The 19,219-nt window shown below is 38.3% G+C and overlaps 1 protein-coding gene across 2 annotated transcripts in view; it reads left to right on the plus strand.

Annotated features, from left to right (window-relative positions):
• Window positions 1-3,479: 3,479 nt before the first annotated feature.
• The window catches only part of NPTN (neuroplastin), a 33,107-nt gene continuing 17,367 nt past the window's right edge, over window positions 3,480-19,219 (plus strand). The window contains exon 1 of one of the 2 annotated variants that reach the window (XM_088148450.1): window positions 3,480-3,836. In XM_088148450.1, the coding sequence (XP_088004576.1) occupies window positions 3,755-3,836 (82 nt within the window). In that variant the 5' untranslated portion in view covers window positions 3,480-3,754. Of the gene's footprint in view, window positions 3,849-19,219 lie in introns of both variants that reach the window. The other variant, XM_088148449.1, reaches the window with a different exon arrangement.

Raw genomic sequence — 19,219 nt, forward strand, 5'->3', positions numbered from 1 at the left:
TACTGTAAACCAGGGTGCTGATAATCAGGGATAGGATGCAGTGGAAACAACCATTTTCTCAAAATCAGTCCTGCCCTCCTTTTAAGGTCAGATGACAGTCAGTCTGAACCTATAAAGCACAACTGGTTTTGCACTAATGAGTAAGTGAGAAATGTGTTTTGGTCTTGAAGCCTATCCCCTAAAAGCTCCTGGCTGAATACTGTTTCCATTCTGATGATCTGGCCGTGGTTTGTTTTGTTTTTTTAAATATAATTTTCATTGACCAACATTTTTTATAAAGTTAAAAGCTACAGAAAAATAAAAAAGAACATAGAAAAGCGAGCAAGACATAAAAAGAGATAGAAAAGAGAGAGAGAGGGGTGAACAATAGTAGCGGTCCAGAAAAAAGAAAGAAAAAAATATTTAAAGCTATTTCCTATCTCCTCTGCAGCAATTACATAGTTAATACTGTTTCTGCCCTCCCAAATTACATAACATGGTTCCATTCTCCCCATATACAGCCCTTTTTAATCAGTAAATCCAGAGATCACTAATTCATTTTTATCCATGTTCAGCAAAAAGTCCATAAAAGTCTTTTATAAAAGTAGTTATTGTTCCTTCCCTAATCAAGCAAGTCAATTTATGATCTGGCTTTTATTTTGATCAAACTGGAGGCAATTTGATGATTCCAATAATACCCAAATTCTTTTCATTTAACCTCCTTTTCCCCACCTCCTAATTTCATTCTGTTTGAGTTTTTTTTATTTGCTTTTAATGAACTTCTAATGAGCCAATCCGTCTTAATAACTACTGGGAGTTGCAACATTCACTCTGCTATTTTAAATACTGTTTATTCCATCTTTTTTACCTCCTGCTTGTCAGTAATGCATTTTTAATTGGATGTTGGATTTTTAACTGTTGCCGACTATTTTGGAATTCATTCTGATGAAGGGCAATGTGTAAATATTGAAAACAAACAAACAAACAAACATTTAATGGATTGTTTAGATTACTCCATGGAGATCACCGAGTCACAGCCTCTGGTGAGACTGTATTGAAAACCTAATCGTTATTTCTAAACATGCACCTGTGCTTGTTAATTAATATATGCACAGTTTATGCAAATCTGTCTCCTCTTTTGTGTTGTGTTTATTTACTTTCTTTGCCAAATCATGAGTGGCCAAATCCTAGCCAAACCACCTGGGTCTGGCACAGAATGTATATTTCTCCCTCCTCCTAAAGCTGATTTTGACCTGTTCTTGACAGAAGATGAAAGGTTTTAAGTGCAATTTCTTCATATGACAACTGCTTCTGAACTCCCAAGGGCAGGAACAGGCAGAAAGGCCAATGAAGAACCACACATTTAGATTTCTTTGCACTTTTTAATGAGACAGGGAAAATACCCAAATGGTTTTTCCAAGTATGTGGAATAGGAACACAACAGTCTTTGAGTTACGGATAGTCCCCAGTTTAAGAACGAGTTCCGTTCCCAAGGTCTGTCCTTAAGTTGAATTTGTATGTAAGCCGGAACAGTATTATTGTATAATACTGTGTAAGTAGTATTGTGTAATGAACTCAAACTATTGGGTAGTTAACTTAAATCATTGTGTATTTAACTCAAATTTTGCTACAATAAGCTCTGTTCTTAACTATGGGTCATCCATAAACCGGGCATTCTTAACCTGGGGATTCCCTGTATTTATTTAGCTGCTTTTGTCTCAGCAACGTGTCAAAGGGCTGAGTGCATTAAAATGGACTTTTAAGCTTCCCCAAGGAACACCTTCAATTTGTCGATTGTAACTGTCTATCATGTGAGGGTGAGGGTGATAGTCAATAACTTGGATGCCTTTAAAAAAGGAAATGGACAAATTTATGACAGATCAGGCCACTGATGGCTACCATTGTGATTACTGTGACTGAGTTTTACACATCACACACTGAGCCACAGCACGGTTTGTTTGATTCGGGCTTAGATGAACCCGTCATTGTAAAACATGTTTTATGGCTTATTATTGTACAATCCTGGTTTATGGAGGATTATACCATATTGAGCCATAAAACATGTTTTACGAGAAAAGATGATTCTTGAGGCTGGGCTTGTATGAAAGAAAATGAAACTTTACTGAAGAAATAACATAGTGACAAGAAAGCCTGAGTTATTTTAGGTTTGTCTACAGCTCAGATCCTACAATGTCTCCCTCTCTATCAGCGGAAAACAATGGAACCAGGTAACTAACTAGATGGCACAGATCAGAGTCAGAAAAAGGGACTGAATTGAGAGAGGAAGGAGAGGATGATTGATGGATTGACTAATTATGTGCCACCAAGTTGGTGTTGACTCTTCGCAACCACATAGATTTTCTCCATGACAATTTGTCCCTAACCTGATCTTTCACGTCTTCCAACAGTGCCCCCATCGTCGCTGGAACCTTCCCAGAGGTTGATTGATTATGTGCCATCAAGTTGGTATCGACTCTCAGCGACCATATAGATAGATTTTCTCCATGATGATCTGTTCCTTACATGGTCCTTCAGGTCTTCCAAAGGTGCCCCCATCACCACTGTAACCGAGTCCATCCCCTTGCTGCTGGTTATCCTCTTCTCTTTCCTTCCACCTTTCCCAGCATTATAGACTTTTCAAGAGAGCTAGGTCTTCCTGTTGATTGATTACATGTCATCACGTTGGTGTCAACTCTTAGTGACCACATAGATAGATTTTCTCCATGATGATCTGTCCCTAACCTCATCTTTCAGGTCTTCCAATGGCGCATTCGTCGCCCCTGTAACTGAGTCCATCCCCTTTGTTGCTGGTCATCCTCTTCTTCTCTTTCCTTCTACCTTTAGAGCCTTCTCCAGGGAGCTGGGCCTTCTCATAATACCAATCTAAGCAACAGAAGGTGCATTACTTAGACACGTGCGAAGTCACACCTTCAGGCGAGGACAGGCGACAAACGCAGAGTTTGCCTTTGTATATTGTCCCTCCTGATCCGTAAGATGGTCCGCGCATTCAAAGTTGAATCCCATCAGTAAAGGTGATGTCTTCCTAAATCGCCCTTCCTCCTGAAGAGCCTCAGAGCCATTTCCGGGAGAACCTTCACGCTATCCACACCACTCCTAACAGCAATAGATGCCAAAATTAAAGCAAGACTTGTTTTAAAAAGGGAAATACATCTGCAGCAATGCCAAAGACAATCATGCTAGACTGGCAATGTTTCTCAACCTTGGCAACTTGAAGATGGGTGGACTTCAACTCCCAGAATTCCCCAGCCAGCAGGTCTCCGCATGCCCACGACACACGGAGCGTTAAAGCGCAGGGATACCTGGGAAAGCTGAGGGAGGCGCCCCCATCCGCGGAACAGCGGCGGTGCCGAACTGCCGCGGGAGGAGGAGGAGCCGGCCACGCCTTCGCCCGTGACGTTAGCCGCGCGAGGACCGGGCGGGCGGGGCTCGCAGCCTCCTCCTCCTCGCCCTTCCCCGCTTTGCGCTCCCCGCGCCCGCCTCCGTCCGCTCGCCCCCGCGAGAAGTGGGAGCTGAGTTCTCGCGAGACTCCGGCGCTGCCGCAGAAGGAGCAGCTTCGTCGCGCTGAGGAAGAAGGCAGGCGAAGGCGACACCGAAGGGCGCCGGAGGCTCGGTCGCCCGCCTCGTGCTCCTTCCTCCTCCTCCTCCTCCTCCTCTCTCGTCTCCCCTCCCCTCCCCTCTCCTCCCTCGCCGGCCGCCCCCGCGTCCCCTGCCCCGCTCCTCCTCTTCCTCCTCCGCTCGCGGACCCGCCGGGACGATGCTGCGGGGCCCAGCCACCCTGCCCGCGGCCCTCTCGCTCCTCCTGGCCACAGCAGGGAGCCTCTTGCCGACGCCGGTTGGTGCGCAGAACGGTGAGGGAGGGCGGCCCAGAGGGGAGGCCTTGAGGGGGCGAGGAGCCAACCTGAGGCGATGATTGACAGGGGGCGGGGCCGAGGAAGGGCGGGGCGCCTCAGGTGGGTCGGGAGGGGAGTAGTGGGCGTGGCCAGGAGGATCCAGTTCTGCCTCTTGGCTCGTCTCAGGAAGACGAACAGTGCCGGATCTGGCTGGTTCTTGGATGGGAGACCACTAGGAAACCCCAGGGGTATAGGCTACGTTGGGAAAGGGAAAGAAAGCTCAGAAGACAATGGCAGGAAAGCTGTATGGACGTGTCCAGGAAGGGCAGTTTGCCATGGTGGTCACCCTTTCCCTCCCTTATGCGTTGCTGAGGGCGGATCTGTTGCAGCAGAAGGCAAGGGTCTGGACAGACATGCTTGTTTCCAGAGAGGAATAGCTGTCTTTATCTTTCGCAGGGAAGGAATAATGTCCTTGAAGTATAGCCGGAGTATTAGCGTGTCAGGTTTCGGGAATTGCAGGCCATGTCATCAGATGCATGACTTCATCTATATTAGTCTGCCCTAATCTGAAGCTCTCCAGATGTGCAAACACTAGAATCTCCAGGCAGCATAGTTAACAGCTAAGGATTCTGGGAATTGTAGTGACGGCTCTCCTAGACAACTTCAGGGTGGAGAAGGTTGGCATAAGATCTTGGGGACTAGAGTCTTTGGAAACTGATGCAAGGGTAAATTGCCTTTAAGGTCCAGCACACTCCCATGTTTGCATCATTGCTTATTAGCTGGGAGAGGGTAAAAGGGATGAGAAATAGAGGAGCAGGAGTGGGGAAGAGAGGCAGAGCATTGTTGTTACAATATGTTGGCATTACTAGGGAGACTGCTTTGGGCGGTTGGCAGTCATACGCCTAACAAGTAAGACCTACAGCCAAAAATCCAATAGTATTTATTGCTATAGGATTTGTTTTTAGTGATAGGTCTGAAATTTTATTGTAAACTGCCCTCTATTAAGTATTCATGCATACAGTATGTAAGTCCTTTAGTATAAAAATATAAAATTATTAGAATTGTTGGTAGAGATGATAAAAATGTTAGACCTGAAATGCAGGGAGCGTGTTGAAATAGGACACACTTGCTAGAATTTGCTATAGGGGAGTGCATAAAACAGCTTTTCCCAATTTGTCATGTTCTAGATGTGTTGCGACTGCACTTCCTCAAATTCCCAGCATGGCCAAAAGTGCAAGAAGATTGGCTGTTAACTCTGCAGGCCAGGTTCAGATCTCTGCATTGCCACAGAGCTGACTTATTAACCTTAAAATAGCTGTTCTAGCTTAGAATGTTCCTAATGCTGATAAAAGGAAGGCAATACATGATAGATAAAAATGGGTGGCATTATCAGGAGATGAGTTAGGGCAATAAGGAGGAGATTAAATTGGCAAGAGGTTTAATAATATGTGCGGGTGGCAATGGGGAGAGGACAGAGCAGAAGGAGAGGGTCAAGAATCTAGAACACACAAAAATATATATAGTTATTCACTGCTTCAGCTGAAAATTTTGGAGGAAATCCTGCTGCTCATGGATGACCAAGAGGTTTTAAGAGCATCTGTGTCCCTTTATCTACAGAAAGTCAGTCCTTTTATCTTCAGCAGATGTTTAACAAGGAGGAAATTAGTTCATTTTAATGAGCACTTTAGTTTTTCTGAAGCCTTTCTCCTCACTCCCAAGCTATTTTTTTTCTTTCAAAATGCCTAAGAATAGCTGAAGTGTAAAACAGGGAAACATGGCAATGAAAATCTTTAGAGAGGTCTGTGTTCTAAAACAAAAGCATTCTTTGTTACTGCTGTTAGCAGGATTCCTGAAGGAGTCTCTGACGCTGCTCTTTTGAATAATGTGTGCGTTCTCTTTGATCAGATAGAACATCTGTGTGCCTTGTGTTCCTTCTCCACAAAAGAGAGCTCTTCTGATAGGTCTATGATGGAAATCTCCTCCCCCCCCCCCCCCCCCGAGAGCTGTAAGAAGCATGAGTTAGCACCCGAGTGAATGATGGTTGTCAGAGTACAGAATGAATACAGGAAAGTTCAGCATGTCCAGAGAAGATTCAGGAAGTATGTTTAAGGTAAAAGTCTAAAATATGGGCCCATAGGAGCAATACCGCATTTGAACGTCATAGTAGAAAATTGATTTGTTATTTTGATCCCAATATTACATGGGGTTTTTCCTTCACTTTCTTCCTAGTGTGACCAGTATTTTCAAAAAGACAGTTCTGAAAATTACAGAGCATTTTTTCCTGAAATCTTAATTTCAAACAGTAACATGAAAAGAGGGGTGTGTGTGTTGTGTACAGCTTTTCTTTCTCCTGTGACCTTAGTAGCCTGTAAAATCATATCAAGTTTAAATCAAATTGAATAGAAAAGAAGAAATGACAAATAAGGGAAGAGCTGCAGTACTTGAGAAGAAACAATTTGGACTGTTTAAATTATGTGCTGTCATGCCAAATCTGAATATTAAAGCAAAGTTTAGTACAGTAACAGAATTGTAGAGTTAGTGGTTCAGTTTTAGAATTGTCTAGAAATTTATTGAACAACTTTATGTGACTTCTCACTTGCAGGTTTTGGATATACAGTATTCCACTTTTCTGGCAGATAGATACAAGAAGACGGATTGTCTTGTTTGCCTAAATTTGGCAATATAAACAAGGAGTGCTTCAAAATTTGTTATAGTAACATTATCCAGATCTTTAGTAGCATAATTGACATTGCTAGGACGGAGCAGACTGGATTTGTGCAAAAACTAATGATAGGTATCTTTAGAATAGTAACTGATTATATCATGAAAGTGAGACAAGGCTGAAGGTCCTTTCCACGCATGCGTTTGACCTTGATAGATGTTGTCAGTGTTGATAGTTCTAATAATGTTGAAAAGAATAAAGATCTCATATTTTTGTTCATTGTACCACAGTGGATTGCTGTTAAAAATAAAATCTGTATCGTCTTGAGTATGGCTGCTATAGGAGTTGACCGAGGTCAGTCTTTGGAGTGGTCCAGGGCAAGGAAACATATAAATTAGGATGTTTGCCAAGTAATATAAATTCATTACGCACCTTTTACAATAGTTTCTTGATAAGATACATTCATACCATTAATAGCAGAGAGTAATAACTTCAGATATTGCAAAAAAGCGGTCTAGGACCTAAGGATTTGTTTTTTGTTTCCTCTGTATTTAATGTCCTATAAAATTAAAATATTATTATAGAGAAATACAGGAACGTTTTAGCTACCGTAGAATCAGCACATCTCTTCTCAACTTTACCCAAGTAGATAACTTCAATATTATTGTCAGGATTGTCATGTTGTCAATATATGAACATGTCCGTGAAGTCACCAGAAGTCAAGCTTGACTTGACGGAGCCTCTACCTTAGAATCACTGTGGCAGTTTGTCAGAAGAGGCAACTGGAATCCTGCCTGACCAAGAGGCATAAGACCTATGAAGCCATAAGTTTTAGTTTAAATTATCAGTCAGAAGTGCCTTTAAATGGAAGTGAGATCCAAGCTAATTTGACCCTATCTACTTCCTTGGTTTGTTAGCAGTGTTGTACATAGACCTGGATATCCTCTGAATGAGGTAATAAAATTCCTTAGAATGAGGCAGTTTGGTTTTTCTCATGAGCATTGACCATGCTTGTCTGCCTTCTCATGTCAGTATCTTGTCAGCTAAAAGATTATTGGAGTCCTCTTGCATTTGCCTTAATTCCCTGCTAATACTCAGGTATTTGGATATTAACAGCACTTGCTGTCATCTGCTGTTTCTCTTTGGACCAGTGAATAGCATTTGGAAGACTACAGAGTTCGTATTTTTGGCTTTTACTGTCCTGTTCAAGTGAACTTAACCATATTATGTTTCTAAATAGATTTTAACCAACGAAATGCTTTAATGTTGGCAGTTTTGCATATACCATTTGGATTCTAAACATGAATTATTCTTTTACCTATAGCAAGCATGCATTTAAATGTAACTTTTGAGAATTTAGCTGATTTGTCTGGAAGAGTAAAACAACATAACTTGCTGAAACCTCTTTGTCAGATTCTTTAAAGTTATCCAGCCTTTCAAAATTAAACTGCTCTTTAAAATCAGCCTAGTTTTATAGTTTTAAACGCCCAGCATGAAGAAATAGCATAAACAAACTGCAAATGGCAGTTAAATAATTAACTCTGAATTACTGAGATAACATTTTAAATGTGTTTGCTGTAAGATAGTAGTGTACTATGTTTTTAACTTTAAATTTTAAAAAAAACATCCACATTAACACTTTCATTGCAGAGAGGGTGCTTAAATACTGTTTCTTCTAATTGTCTTTTCCCAGTTAAGTAACAATTTTCAAACAGTAGCACTTCAGAAGTCAAAGTCAGAAAAATAAGAAATGTAATGTTGCTGCCCAGTACTACTAATTCCCTGGATATTCAGACATTCCAAAAAGCCATAGCTTGGCATAACATCAGAACAACAAATGGCCATATGTATTGAACAACTTAAGCTTTGTGTTAAATGTGCCATGGCATATTTAAATTGCAAAATAATAGTTACAGATATTTGGATCTGAATATTTTGTGGTTTAGATGATTATTGACATAAATGTGAGTCTGTTTAAGAAAAGTAGCATTAAAATGTTCTAAATAATCAATGAAAACATGTTTTGGACTTTAAATGATAACTGGTACAAACCATAGTTTGATCTAGTGTTTGAAATTAACTGTTATGATTGGGTTCATTGTTAAGTGAATAAAAATGAGGCAAAATGCCAAGGAAGATATCTACAGAAAATGAGCATAACAAATATTATGAAGAGCGAGAGCTACATTGGTAAAAAGAAAAAGCTCAGTGGAACATGAGTGCTCAGTTAATGTCTTTTAGGCAATGGCATAAATTAAGGAAAGGAGTTACTTGTTCTCAAACATTAGTAAGACTAGATTGAAGAATAAGCAGAGAATACAAGGAGATGTCTAACTGAAGTTTTCGGGATCCAATTACAGTTGCCAATATTACAGTAATAGTTGTCAGTACCATAATTTTAACTGTGTAGGAAAGAGGGTGTTGTCTTAAGTTATTCCTTCATAAAATGTACATTTGCTATTTCTAGCCAATTCTGTCTGTGCTAACTATTTGTCTTCTCCACAAAATCATTGTGGTGAATCAGGAGCTGGCAACATAATGCATAATTTTGTATTATATAACTCAAAAGAATTCAAAAAAAATTTTTACAACTCCCTTCAGTCCCAGCCAGCTTACCCAGTGGCAAGGGTTATGGAAGTTGAGGAGCATCTGATGACAGCAGCTGTATGCTCTTGTGCTAAGCTATAGTTGGAGCTAGGGTAGCTCTGGGGTTGTCTGTCTCTCTTCCTACCTGACATCTTAACTGTTTTGTGGTATTCATTTTTGCTTAATCACTTCTTGTATTAGATTCTATTCATTTTATGACTTACACTTCAGTTGTGTCTGTTCATAAACACTAAATGTATCTATTGCTCTTGGCCTCCCTAACTAAACCATATTAAAGGATTAGCATCTGAGCTGGAACCCAAAAGCTGAGAAATACAAATATCACTCAAGCAGAACTCATGTTGAACAGCTCAACTTCCTGCTAACTAGTGTGGGATGCACAAAGCAGAGGAAGGGTTCTGTTTGCATTTTTATTAAGGTTATGTATATTTTAGCAGCAGCTTCAGAACAGGGGGAAAATGGCTCAGCAGGATATTATAGCTATGCACAGGCCTGTATTATGATTCTGCAACATTAACATTATCCAGCACAGCTTTTAGTAAGATGATGCCTTCTGGTCATATTAATAATTTATTATAATATGGCCCATTTCATGACTTGCTGTATAGAATTTACAAAGAAAACTGTCTTAAGATATATGATGTTTGGGTTTGTGTTTGTATTTTAGTTAGAGGCTTTTTTAGAATGCTTTTCTGCCAGTAAGAAATTATTTGTCATCATCTTGAAGAAGCTAACTGAAGCCAATCATACAAAACACCCAGTCTATTCAAAATTATTAAAAACTAAGTATAGCAATAGTCAGAAACTCAACTGTAGTTCTTCCTTAACTAGATTTTCAGTTATTCTATGCAATTGGGTTTGGCAGAGTTTCTTTTTATCAGAAGAAAATAAAATTGTATTGTATCTGGGTAGGGTTCCTGAACTGTGAAAGCAGAAATGTAGTGGCTATAGAATATTTCAGCATAATGCATGTACATGTATAGCTGCACCAGTTGGGCTTCCACCAAATTAAGATTGAAATTCCAAAGTTTTAATATTTTTTAAGAGCATAATGTCCCATCCTTTCTTCACTATTTAGAAGACCAGAAACTTTCTAACAGCTACATTACTAAGAAGTGCTCAGCCATGTGGAATTAAATCAGCAAATCTTTTATGCTTTCCTTGGCCCCAAATTTGAAACTGGAAATGGTGACAAGAATGGTTCCTGATCTCATAGGGAGGTACCTTATGAAGTTGGAGGCAAAGATTGGATTCTTCCTTGGCTGATTAATACTATACTGACTTCCAAGAATAGTTGGCTGATTTCATGGTTGAACACATATTGGAATATGAGGGAAATGGCCGGCTGTCACTCTCCAGGATGACACAGTGTGTAATCAAGCACGTAACCTTTTACATTATCTTGAAATGTTTTGCAATCCAGTTTATGTGTTGTTAAAGTCTTGGCACGATTGGTAATCTAGATGTTAGGATTTTATTTTATGGATTTTAAAAAATCTTTTATTGTCAAAACCATGTGCTATGTAACTATGATTGAGAGAGATAGTATCTAGAACTGAATGCACCCATTACCCAGTTTTGGGTTTTTTTTACTTTGCTGCTTTTCCAAAGCTGTTGAGAAGTAAGGAAAACAACACGAAAAACTATTAGAGGAAGAGGGAAGCGTTGCTGATCTGAAATTCATGCTTGTAGTTGGCCATGGATCGAGAGCAAATGAAATGTTAGTCATTACAAAAAACCACACATCCCACTTGGGCTATTTCATCTCCAGAGGTTGAAAAATACAAGTTTAAAGGAATTGACAATGCTGGTTCTGTTCTGAAGAACTGCTTGGAAGAAAATAGAGATCTGTTTGGCACATGATAGTTATTTGGCACGTGTATATATTTTATAACAGTAACATGATTTTAGATCTTTGTGGTCCATTTGTTTTTAATCAGTATAACTCTGTGACTATTGCAACGTAGACTTCTTTAACTGTTGGCTGCTGTAGGACGTTTAGGTCACTTTATTTGTGAATTTCATACATCACCCTGGGCTTGAAATAAGAGGAGATCAAAGCACAGTCCTAGTGGGGCACGGGTTATGACAGACAGCTTTTCCTAATCCCAGTGATAAATCCAAAGGAGATAATAAAAGAAAATTATTTGAGTTTTAGTAAAAGGAATTCCTGATAAGGCTAAAATTTCAATCCAGTTCTTACCTCTTCCCTTGGAATTATTATTAGATGTAACAAAGAGAAAATAAATAATGTGTTTTTAGATGCAGTCTCTTTCTGTCACAGACACTGAATCTGTAAAACCTGATGGCTTGTCTCGCCAAAGCCTGGCTTTTTGCCAAACTTGCTTGCTTCTTTCGAAGTCACAGTATAACCACTGTTGTAGATGGGCATGTCTCTCTTTTGTTTTTGTTTTGTTTTTGTGTTTCTGCAATTCATTTGCTTGCTTTATAAGATCTTTTTTTTTCTTCTGTTCATCTGTCATGGCATTTCTGCTGCTCCTTCCTCTAGCTGGGTTTGTCAAGTCGCCTATGTCAGAGACTAAACTCACAGGGGACGCCTTTGAGCTGTATTGTGACGTGGTTGGGAACCCCACTCCAGAGATCCAGTGGTGGTATGCTGAAGTCAACCGGGCTGAATCTTTCAAACAGCTATGGGAAGGTGCTCGAAAGCACCGTGTCGCCATTAACACTGCCTACGGGGTGAATGGCGTGAGCGTGCTGAGAATCACTCGTCTTACCTTGGAAGACTCTGGGACATATGAGTGCAGGGCCAGCAACGATCCCAAAAGGAATGACTTGAGGCAAAATCCTGCCATAACGTGGATCCGAGCCCAGGCTACTATAAGTGTCCTTCAGAGTGAGTTCAGTTCTGCAGAGCAGTAGTGCTGTAGTATCTAGAGGCAGTCCAGTGATCCTCACCCTCTCTTGTGACCCTTAGTATTTATTTATTTATTTATTTATTTATTTATTTATTAAATTTATATGCCACCCATCTCCCCCAGTATCACCCACCAATTGTCTTTGTTGGGGGGGGGGGCGTGTTAATGTCTTCATTTGTGATGTGTAAGTGTGTTTTGCCACCTTCTTAATGTGTCTCCTCCTTCCTAGGTTCAGAAGTATTGAGGAGAATCTGTGAAACTGTCTTCTAGTTCTTCTGAAAACAAGCCTGGTATTGGAATGTTTGTTCCTTTTGCTTTTATTCCCTTTTACTTTTTATAGTAGGCTTTGTGCTATCCTGGTTTCTCCATGAGTGCCTTTTCTATTTTACGTTAATTCTTAATCTAACAATTTCTTTTTATTATTTCATTTATTGGGATATCGTGGAATGCCTTCCTCTTCTTCATGATTTTAAGTTCATAGTCTACATCCTTTATTGCCTGTAAAATGTTGGATTTTCCCTTTATAGCTAGTCAGAAGTTTATTTTTATAAACAATATGCATACTGAAACTTCCCAGATGTTGAGTTTCTGCTTACAGTACTTTACTTGAAGCCTGCTGGTTACTTATAATATGAAAGAGGCAGCCAAGAACCTCTCCTTTCTCATTCCTTCATGTAACATTCAGTTAAGTGTCCTCCCATAGGAAGCTAAATTGCATGGGTGATCTCGTAAGTGACTTATTTATTAAGCCATTTATTATATTAATGGCTTAGAAATGATTATTGCATTCTAAGATGTCTGAGATGGATCCTTAATGGCCGCATTGTACAGAGAATAGCAAATGAATTGTATTGCATTGTAAAGCAAGTGGCAATAAATAGTTAATATGTACCATCACAGGGGAACTTTTATTTTGAAAGGTGGCATACAAATTCTTAAAATAAAAATGAGTATTCAGCACACATTGAGTTTCACTTTCAGAAGGGATTGCACAACTTCTTGGGAGATGTCTACTAATGTTAATGGATGTTTACTACTTCCTGAATCATAGGAAATTTGTCTTAAATACTAGCTCCTGAGAAACATCAGTGGAAGGAGGGATATTGCCCCGAGTTGAGGCCTGTAAGCTTTCCAAATGCTTGACTAGAGGGGCCAATATTTTTTTGCCTTCTATTGAAAGCTCAGTTGGTATTTTCAGTGCACTGCAGGTTTATTTTATAACCATTGTGTAGATGATTTCAGACATCTACACATTTCTTCCCTAGAGCTGCTGTTAGAAACCATTCTGTCCTAACGTTTATGCCTGTAAAACTGACAGTTTCTAGTTCTGAGGCATACATAACGAATCTGCATCTGCTTTTCCAAGATTTTTAAAGGTTTTCTGCGAGACAGCAGAACCCATAAGGGAATGAGGTTTGTAGGACATTTCACAATATGGGTTTTATTATGGAAATGGGTCTTTCTTGAGTGCCAGGCACATCTCAGTTGAAGACAAGGCTTACAAGAGAACCTCTACCATTGATTTCATAAAGCAGGCAACAATATATGGGAAGTAAAATTGATTTTTTTGATATCTGCTTTTTTAATATATAGTGATATGAGCCTCTGCTTTCTTTTAGTATAATATTATTAATTCTTAAAAAATCAGAAGGAGTCTGGTAGCACCTTTTCCAACAAGCAGATTTTATTAAAAAGGGATACACTTTTGTAAACTGCAGCTCACTTCATCAAATGCATGGAGTGGCTGAACAAGTCTAGCCTATTTGTAAACACTAGTCTGTAACGTCAACCCTCATATCAAAAAGTGTATTCTCAAAAGTGAAGCATTACTGAGTTCCTAAAAGTCTATTTTAGAAAGATTCTGGTTGCAGTTTACCTTCTATATAAGTATATACATAGGGTAAAAAAATACCTTGAGTAGGATATGCAAGTGTGTCAAAATGGAATGTTATGGTGTTTCAGAGACTGATGTGTGAAGAGAAATTGCCCCACACAGCATATGAGGATTTGTGTATATGTGAAATGTTCAGTAATGACGTGGAAATAAAAAAAAAAATCTTATTTGTTGTGGCTTATAGCGTTCTCCTCTGAGCCATTCAATGAAAATAAATCTGATAGCTTAATCTGGACTTCTGATCATAATATTGTACCATAAATGTTTCTTTGTAAATAGTACAGTACAAGATATAGTTATTAGGACATAGAAAGCAAGCATGTGACACTTTGATTAATATTGCACAGTATACAAATGCCTTTTATAGAAGGCTTAAAGAACTTCCTGCTGTATATGACTGCAACTGATGGGGAAAGCATACAAAACTTTTTTTCATGAGTTAATGCTTCTGTAGTTGGAAATGAGCAGTAAGAAAGAACAGCTAACAGCAGAGGATTGTTTTGTAAAAAAGCAAGAATCAGGTATTTATGATGCTGACATCAAGCATAATGATGTCGATTTCATCACTAAGAGAAATATTGGATGGCCAATTGGATCTTCCAGTACTAGCTGCATGCTTGTCTTACTATCAGTTTTACATTACCCTTTTGCTAAAATCCATCAAACAGCATGCACCAAACCTAAAATAAAAAGATAAAAACTATCAGTATTCTGAAAGCAGTTGTTTTTAATACAGCAGAATAGATTTTAAACCAACAGTATTCTTGAAAATCCAACAACAGCTTGCAGTTCTAGCAAATAAGCCAGTTCTAGCAGATAACCACATGGGTAGGCCACTCTCTGCTCCCAAAGTCTTGTGGAGTATTTTCCCATTTACTTCTGCCTTGTTTCTAATTCTTCTTTTAACAACTATTAGGAAAATGTAATATCAGTCTTACCCAATTTGATGCCCTTCAGGTTTATTTGGACTATAACTCTCAGAATTTCTAGCCAGCATGACTTTTGGCATCAGGCTAGAGAGCGCAAGGCTGACCTATAAATTTCTATATTAGATGGAATTGTTTGTGTTCTTGACAAATATTATTAGTACTGTATTTCATAGTGCATGTAGATGTTGTTGATCAAGTGCCTGTCTACTTTGCATACTTATTTAATTTCCTTTTTTTTTTATTCTGCATCTTGAGTTTATGAGAAATATGAATGTTGAACTCTTTTTTTTTTTAAATATTTTTTTATTTTTACAACAAACACAAAACATACATGAACAAACAAAAACATAGAAAGGCATAAAAAAAGCATCTTCCATTTTATACCGTGTGTCAACCAGTTACCAACTCGTTGGTGCCCCTTTCATAATCTTAAATTCTCATATCATCTATTCAAAATATACTTGTATACTTATCAATTAACAATTATTAATCATTCATAGCTAATCTATAGAATCATTTATTACAAGAAATTTTAACTTTCAATAGGATTAGTAATACATTTTCATCTATCGATTATATGTGTATATATATAATAATTAATATCAAATTTCTATTATAAAATTTCCTAATCCATTACATTACTATATTTTCTCAGTGTCATATAAAATTACTTATCTTCTTACTCTAATTTCAGATCTCAATTTAACTCATCTCTGCACATTCCATAATTTTCAATAACTTCCTCCTGCATAAGTACTTTTTAATTTTTCCAATTCTTAAAAGTTACAGTTCTAACCAGTATCAGTTACAATATCAGTTACAGTTCTAACCGGGTTACAGTTCTAACCAGATTCTTCACTACATGTTTCAACAAAAATGTCTCTAGTTTAAAATCGATATGTTACTATATTCAACCATGTATAAATTTTAGTCTAATCTCTTGAAACATTTACAATCAAATACAATTTTTAACTATATATCTCAGATTTATACTTTATTCCAGCGCTTGCATAATTTTGAGTTCACCCTTTTCATTCAATATCCCAAAATATCTAGCTGTTTATTCCTTTTTCTATATTATTGGATAAGAGAAAGCAATAATAAATGTCCTTTCAAACATTCTGCTTTTTGAAGCTTCTGTCAGTTCCATCATTGTTGTATTCCCCTCGTTTTTTCTTTAAACATCTGAAGTAGTTTCTTTCAATATTGTTTTACTTCTTCTTTTTGTGCATTCTCTTAGTACGATTTTCCATTATAATCTTGTATAATCTTTTTCTCACCCTCAGTGCCAAGAACAAGTCTGTCCCTCTTCATTTATCAGTTGATTAACCCTTTTAATTCTCAGTTTATAAGCCTCACAATAATTCTGTTTAATGTTTCTGATTTCTTGTACTATTTCTTCCTTTTCCATTGATCCCGTTTTATGTTTAATTAAGTCCATTTTAGCTTTAATATCTTTTTTCTTTTTTTTTTGCGGGAATTTCTGCAGCTCTTCTTCCAGTTTTTTATAGTCATCCTCAATAGTTTAAAGATCTTTTTCTGCATTGTGTTTCTCGTATAGTTTATTATCTTGATAAACCTTCATTGAGTCAAAGGATTCTTTATCTTTGTTCTTGCCAAAAATAAGAAAGAAAAAAAAGCAAGAGGAGGGAAAAGACTAAGTCTCTTTAAAAAAAATCCAACTGAGGGGGGAATGGAGAGCAAAGCAGAGCTTCTAGCAGAAAGAAGAGCTACTGCCACTAATCAGGGCTCTTGTGACTAGCTCAAACTTTCCATCTTGATATTTTCAAAATCGCTTTCAACTCCACTTTCTTGTTTATAGTTACGGATGGCACCTGTATAAACATGCACATCCCACTATCTTTTTAGAAAGCACAGGGTCCTTGAGCATGCGTCACAATAGAAGAAAAAAAGCACTATGTCGAGCCTCTAGATGGCAGTGCAACTTTCTTTCGTTTACTTTCTCTTAACTCCACTTTCCCCATTTCAAAATCAAAAAGTATAAATTTCTTATAACAATAAAGAAATCTTAGTCAAAAAAAAGGCTTAAGATAGAGTTATTGAGTATTAAAAAGAAAAAGCCAATCCAGTTAAAAATATATTTTTTTAAGAGAAAAACATCTTGCCAATTCCACTAAAAAGGGAAAGTTGAAAAGAAAAAAAAAATTCCCCCCTTTTTTTATAAGGCTCAATCTCGCCGCTTAATCCACTTTTCTTCACTTTTAAAAATCTCTTTAAGTTACTTAAGGTGTTCTCTAAGAATAGTTGAATAGTAAAAGTCCATCACACCCAGTTGACACCCCTCTCTTCCTTCTTCCTTTGGAGCTGTCCCGGCTTTCGCAGCTATTTTGGCTGCCTCTCCTCCGCCGGCTTCAAGAGCTTCTCCCGGGATCAATCTGGGACTTGCGGCGTCCCTGAGATCCGCGGGACGCGCCCTTTGCGATCGCCATCTCTACGGGACGGCTTAGGTCCATCGGGACCATCCGGGGGAGGAGATATCGGCTGCGATCCTGGGAGCCCAGGATTGCCCGCCGTATCGCCGCAACGCCAGCTCCGCCCTCAATGTTGAACTCTTTAATGGTAAAGTAATGGAACTTTCCAAATAAATTGGAGAGGAAATCTAGCTGGTAATGTTTTCCACCAAGTGTGAGATTTCCTAGTGCTCAGGCTGCAGGGGGAGCAAATACATGAATGCAATATTAAGTGTTCCACGTGGACAACTTGAAAATCAGGTTTCTTTTTTGTGGACTAAATGAAGTGCTGCAGGTGAACATTCTGTGATTTAATTAATTATGCTGATTTCTCAGTCTAGAATAAAGCCATGTTAAATCTGAATATAACTTATATTTGTGGAGGATACTGGTATACTTCTCATTCCAGAGTATTGGTAGGTAAAGATTTTCATGGATTTGGTCACATAGATAGCTAGTACAGTACAATCATATGCTACTAACAAGACGTGTCTGAATCTCTCCTGTTCTCTATTACAGTAACCAGCATGTTTATCCTGCCACTGTTTTCTCTTTCTGAAGATAATATGTATATTTCAGGATCATCCATAAAACTGAATGTGTTTATAAAACATTCTGTGCCTGAAGTAAATCATGGCAAGCCTTGAAATTCTTACAGTATTCTGTTACATAATTATCTTTACATAGGATGGTATGGCTTTGTGCTACATCAACTGAGACATTGGAATGGAATAAATGTTTAGCAGTCGGTCTTTTTAAAAAAGGATGTTCAGATATTTTTGCTCTAGCAAAATTGGTTTAATCCTGCAGTCTATGCCTAAACACATATAATTGCAGAACAAAGATTATAGCGTTGGACAGGATAGATTCCAAAGTTTTTTTAAATTCTACTTTCTATTTAGAGTTACTAGGTATCTTTTAAAAATTGTAAAGATTTAAAAGGAAAACAAACTTTAAAAGGAAAGTAATGTAAGGGGGATCAAGGAAAACACAACGATAATACATTTTGTTATGGAATTCCAGAAATTACACATTAATGAGTTTTGTAGGAGCCTCCAAAATAAGTAGTCTTTGTTGTTTATTAGTACCTGATGTTTAGAGTTACTTAAAAAAAGAATTATCTGGGATGGTGCAAGTATAAAATACAACATAAATATAAGGGAGAGATAAAAAACACTGCATAGCCTGATTTGCATAAGGTTCCTCCATTTTTACCTGCACAGTGGAATGTTCTTGCTTCAGAGGGATTCATGGTGCTGGGTCTAGATACAGTGTGCATTCCTCAGTTGAAGGAAAAGGAAGCTTAGATTGGGATAGCAATGCACTGGGAAAGTGACCACTGTGTGTTCTGCTTTCTACCCAGTAATGCAAAGTGGCTGTGTGTATAATCCCATCAGAGAGCCAGGAGCCTCTGCACAAGCCTTGTAAAAGACCCTGCTGCTTTAAGGAGTTGAGCATATAGATTTGGTTTGCGTTCCTGTGCACCACAAAGCACGTCTTTCAGATACTTTACATAATCTGAATATAGATCACAGGAAAATCCACACATTAATTGGGTGAAGGTTTCAGCTTTTTTTTTTTTTTTTTAAGGGGTGGGTGGAAAAGGGATCCAAAGTAACACAACAGGACTGTAGGAAGTTGGACTCTAGGAAGTTAATAGGAGCAAGGCAAACTCTGAATCCTTTTGGAAAAAAGGGGGACTCCTTACTAATGATCCCACATAAGTATCCTCTGCACCATAGAAAACTGGAACAGTAGATTTGCTACAAAATTGTACAGGTGCTGCTGGTTCCAAAATTGTAACAGCTCTACTTTGGGATACTGGCTAAATAAACTTTGTTTTCTATATGTTTTATCATAGCTTGCTATATCCTTAAAGGTAATCTCTCCATATCTGCATTATAGAATTGATCACTTGAAATGGTCTTCCATTATTGAAAAGCTGAA

Source organism: Python bivittatus, unplaced genomic scaffold (assembly GCF_059951505.1).
Source record: "Python bivittatus isolate LINGU-HERP-01145 unplaced genomic scaffold, Pbiv_v1 ctg000530_np1212, whole genome shotgun sequence".
Taxonomy (NCBI): Eukaryota; Metazoa; Chordata; class Lepidosauria; order Squamata; family Pythonidae; genus Python; species Python bivittatus.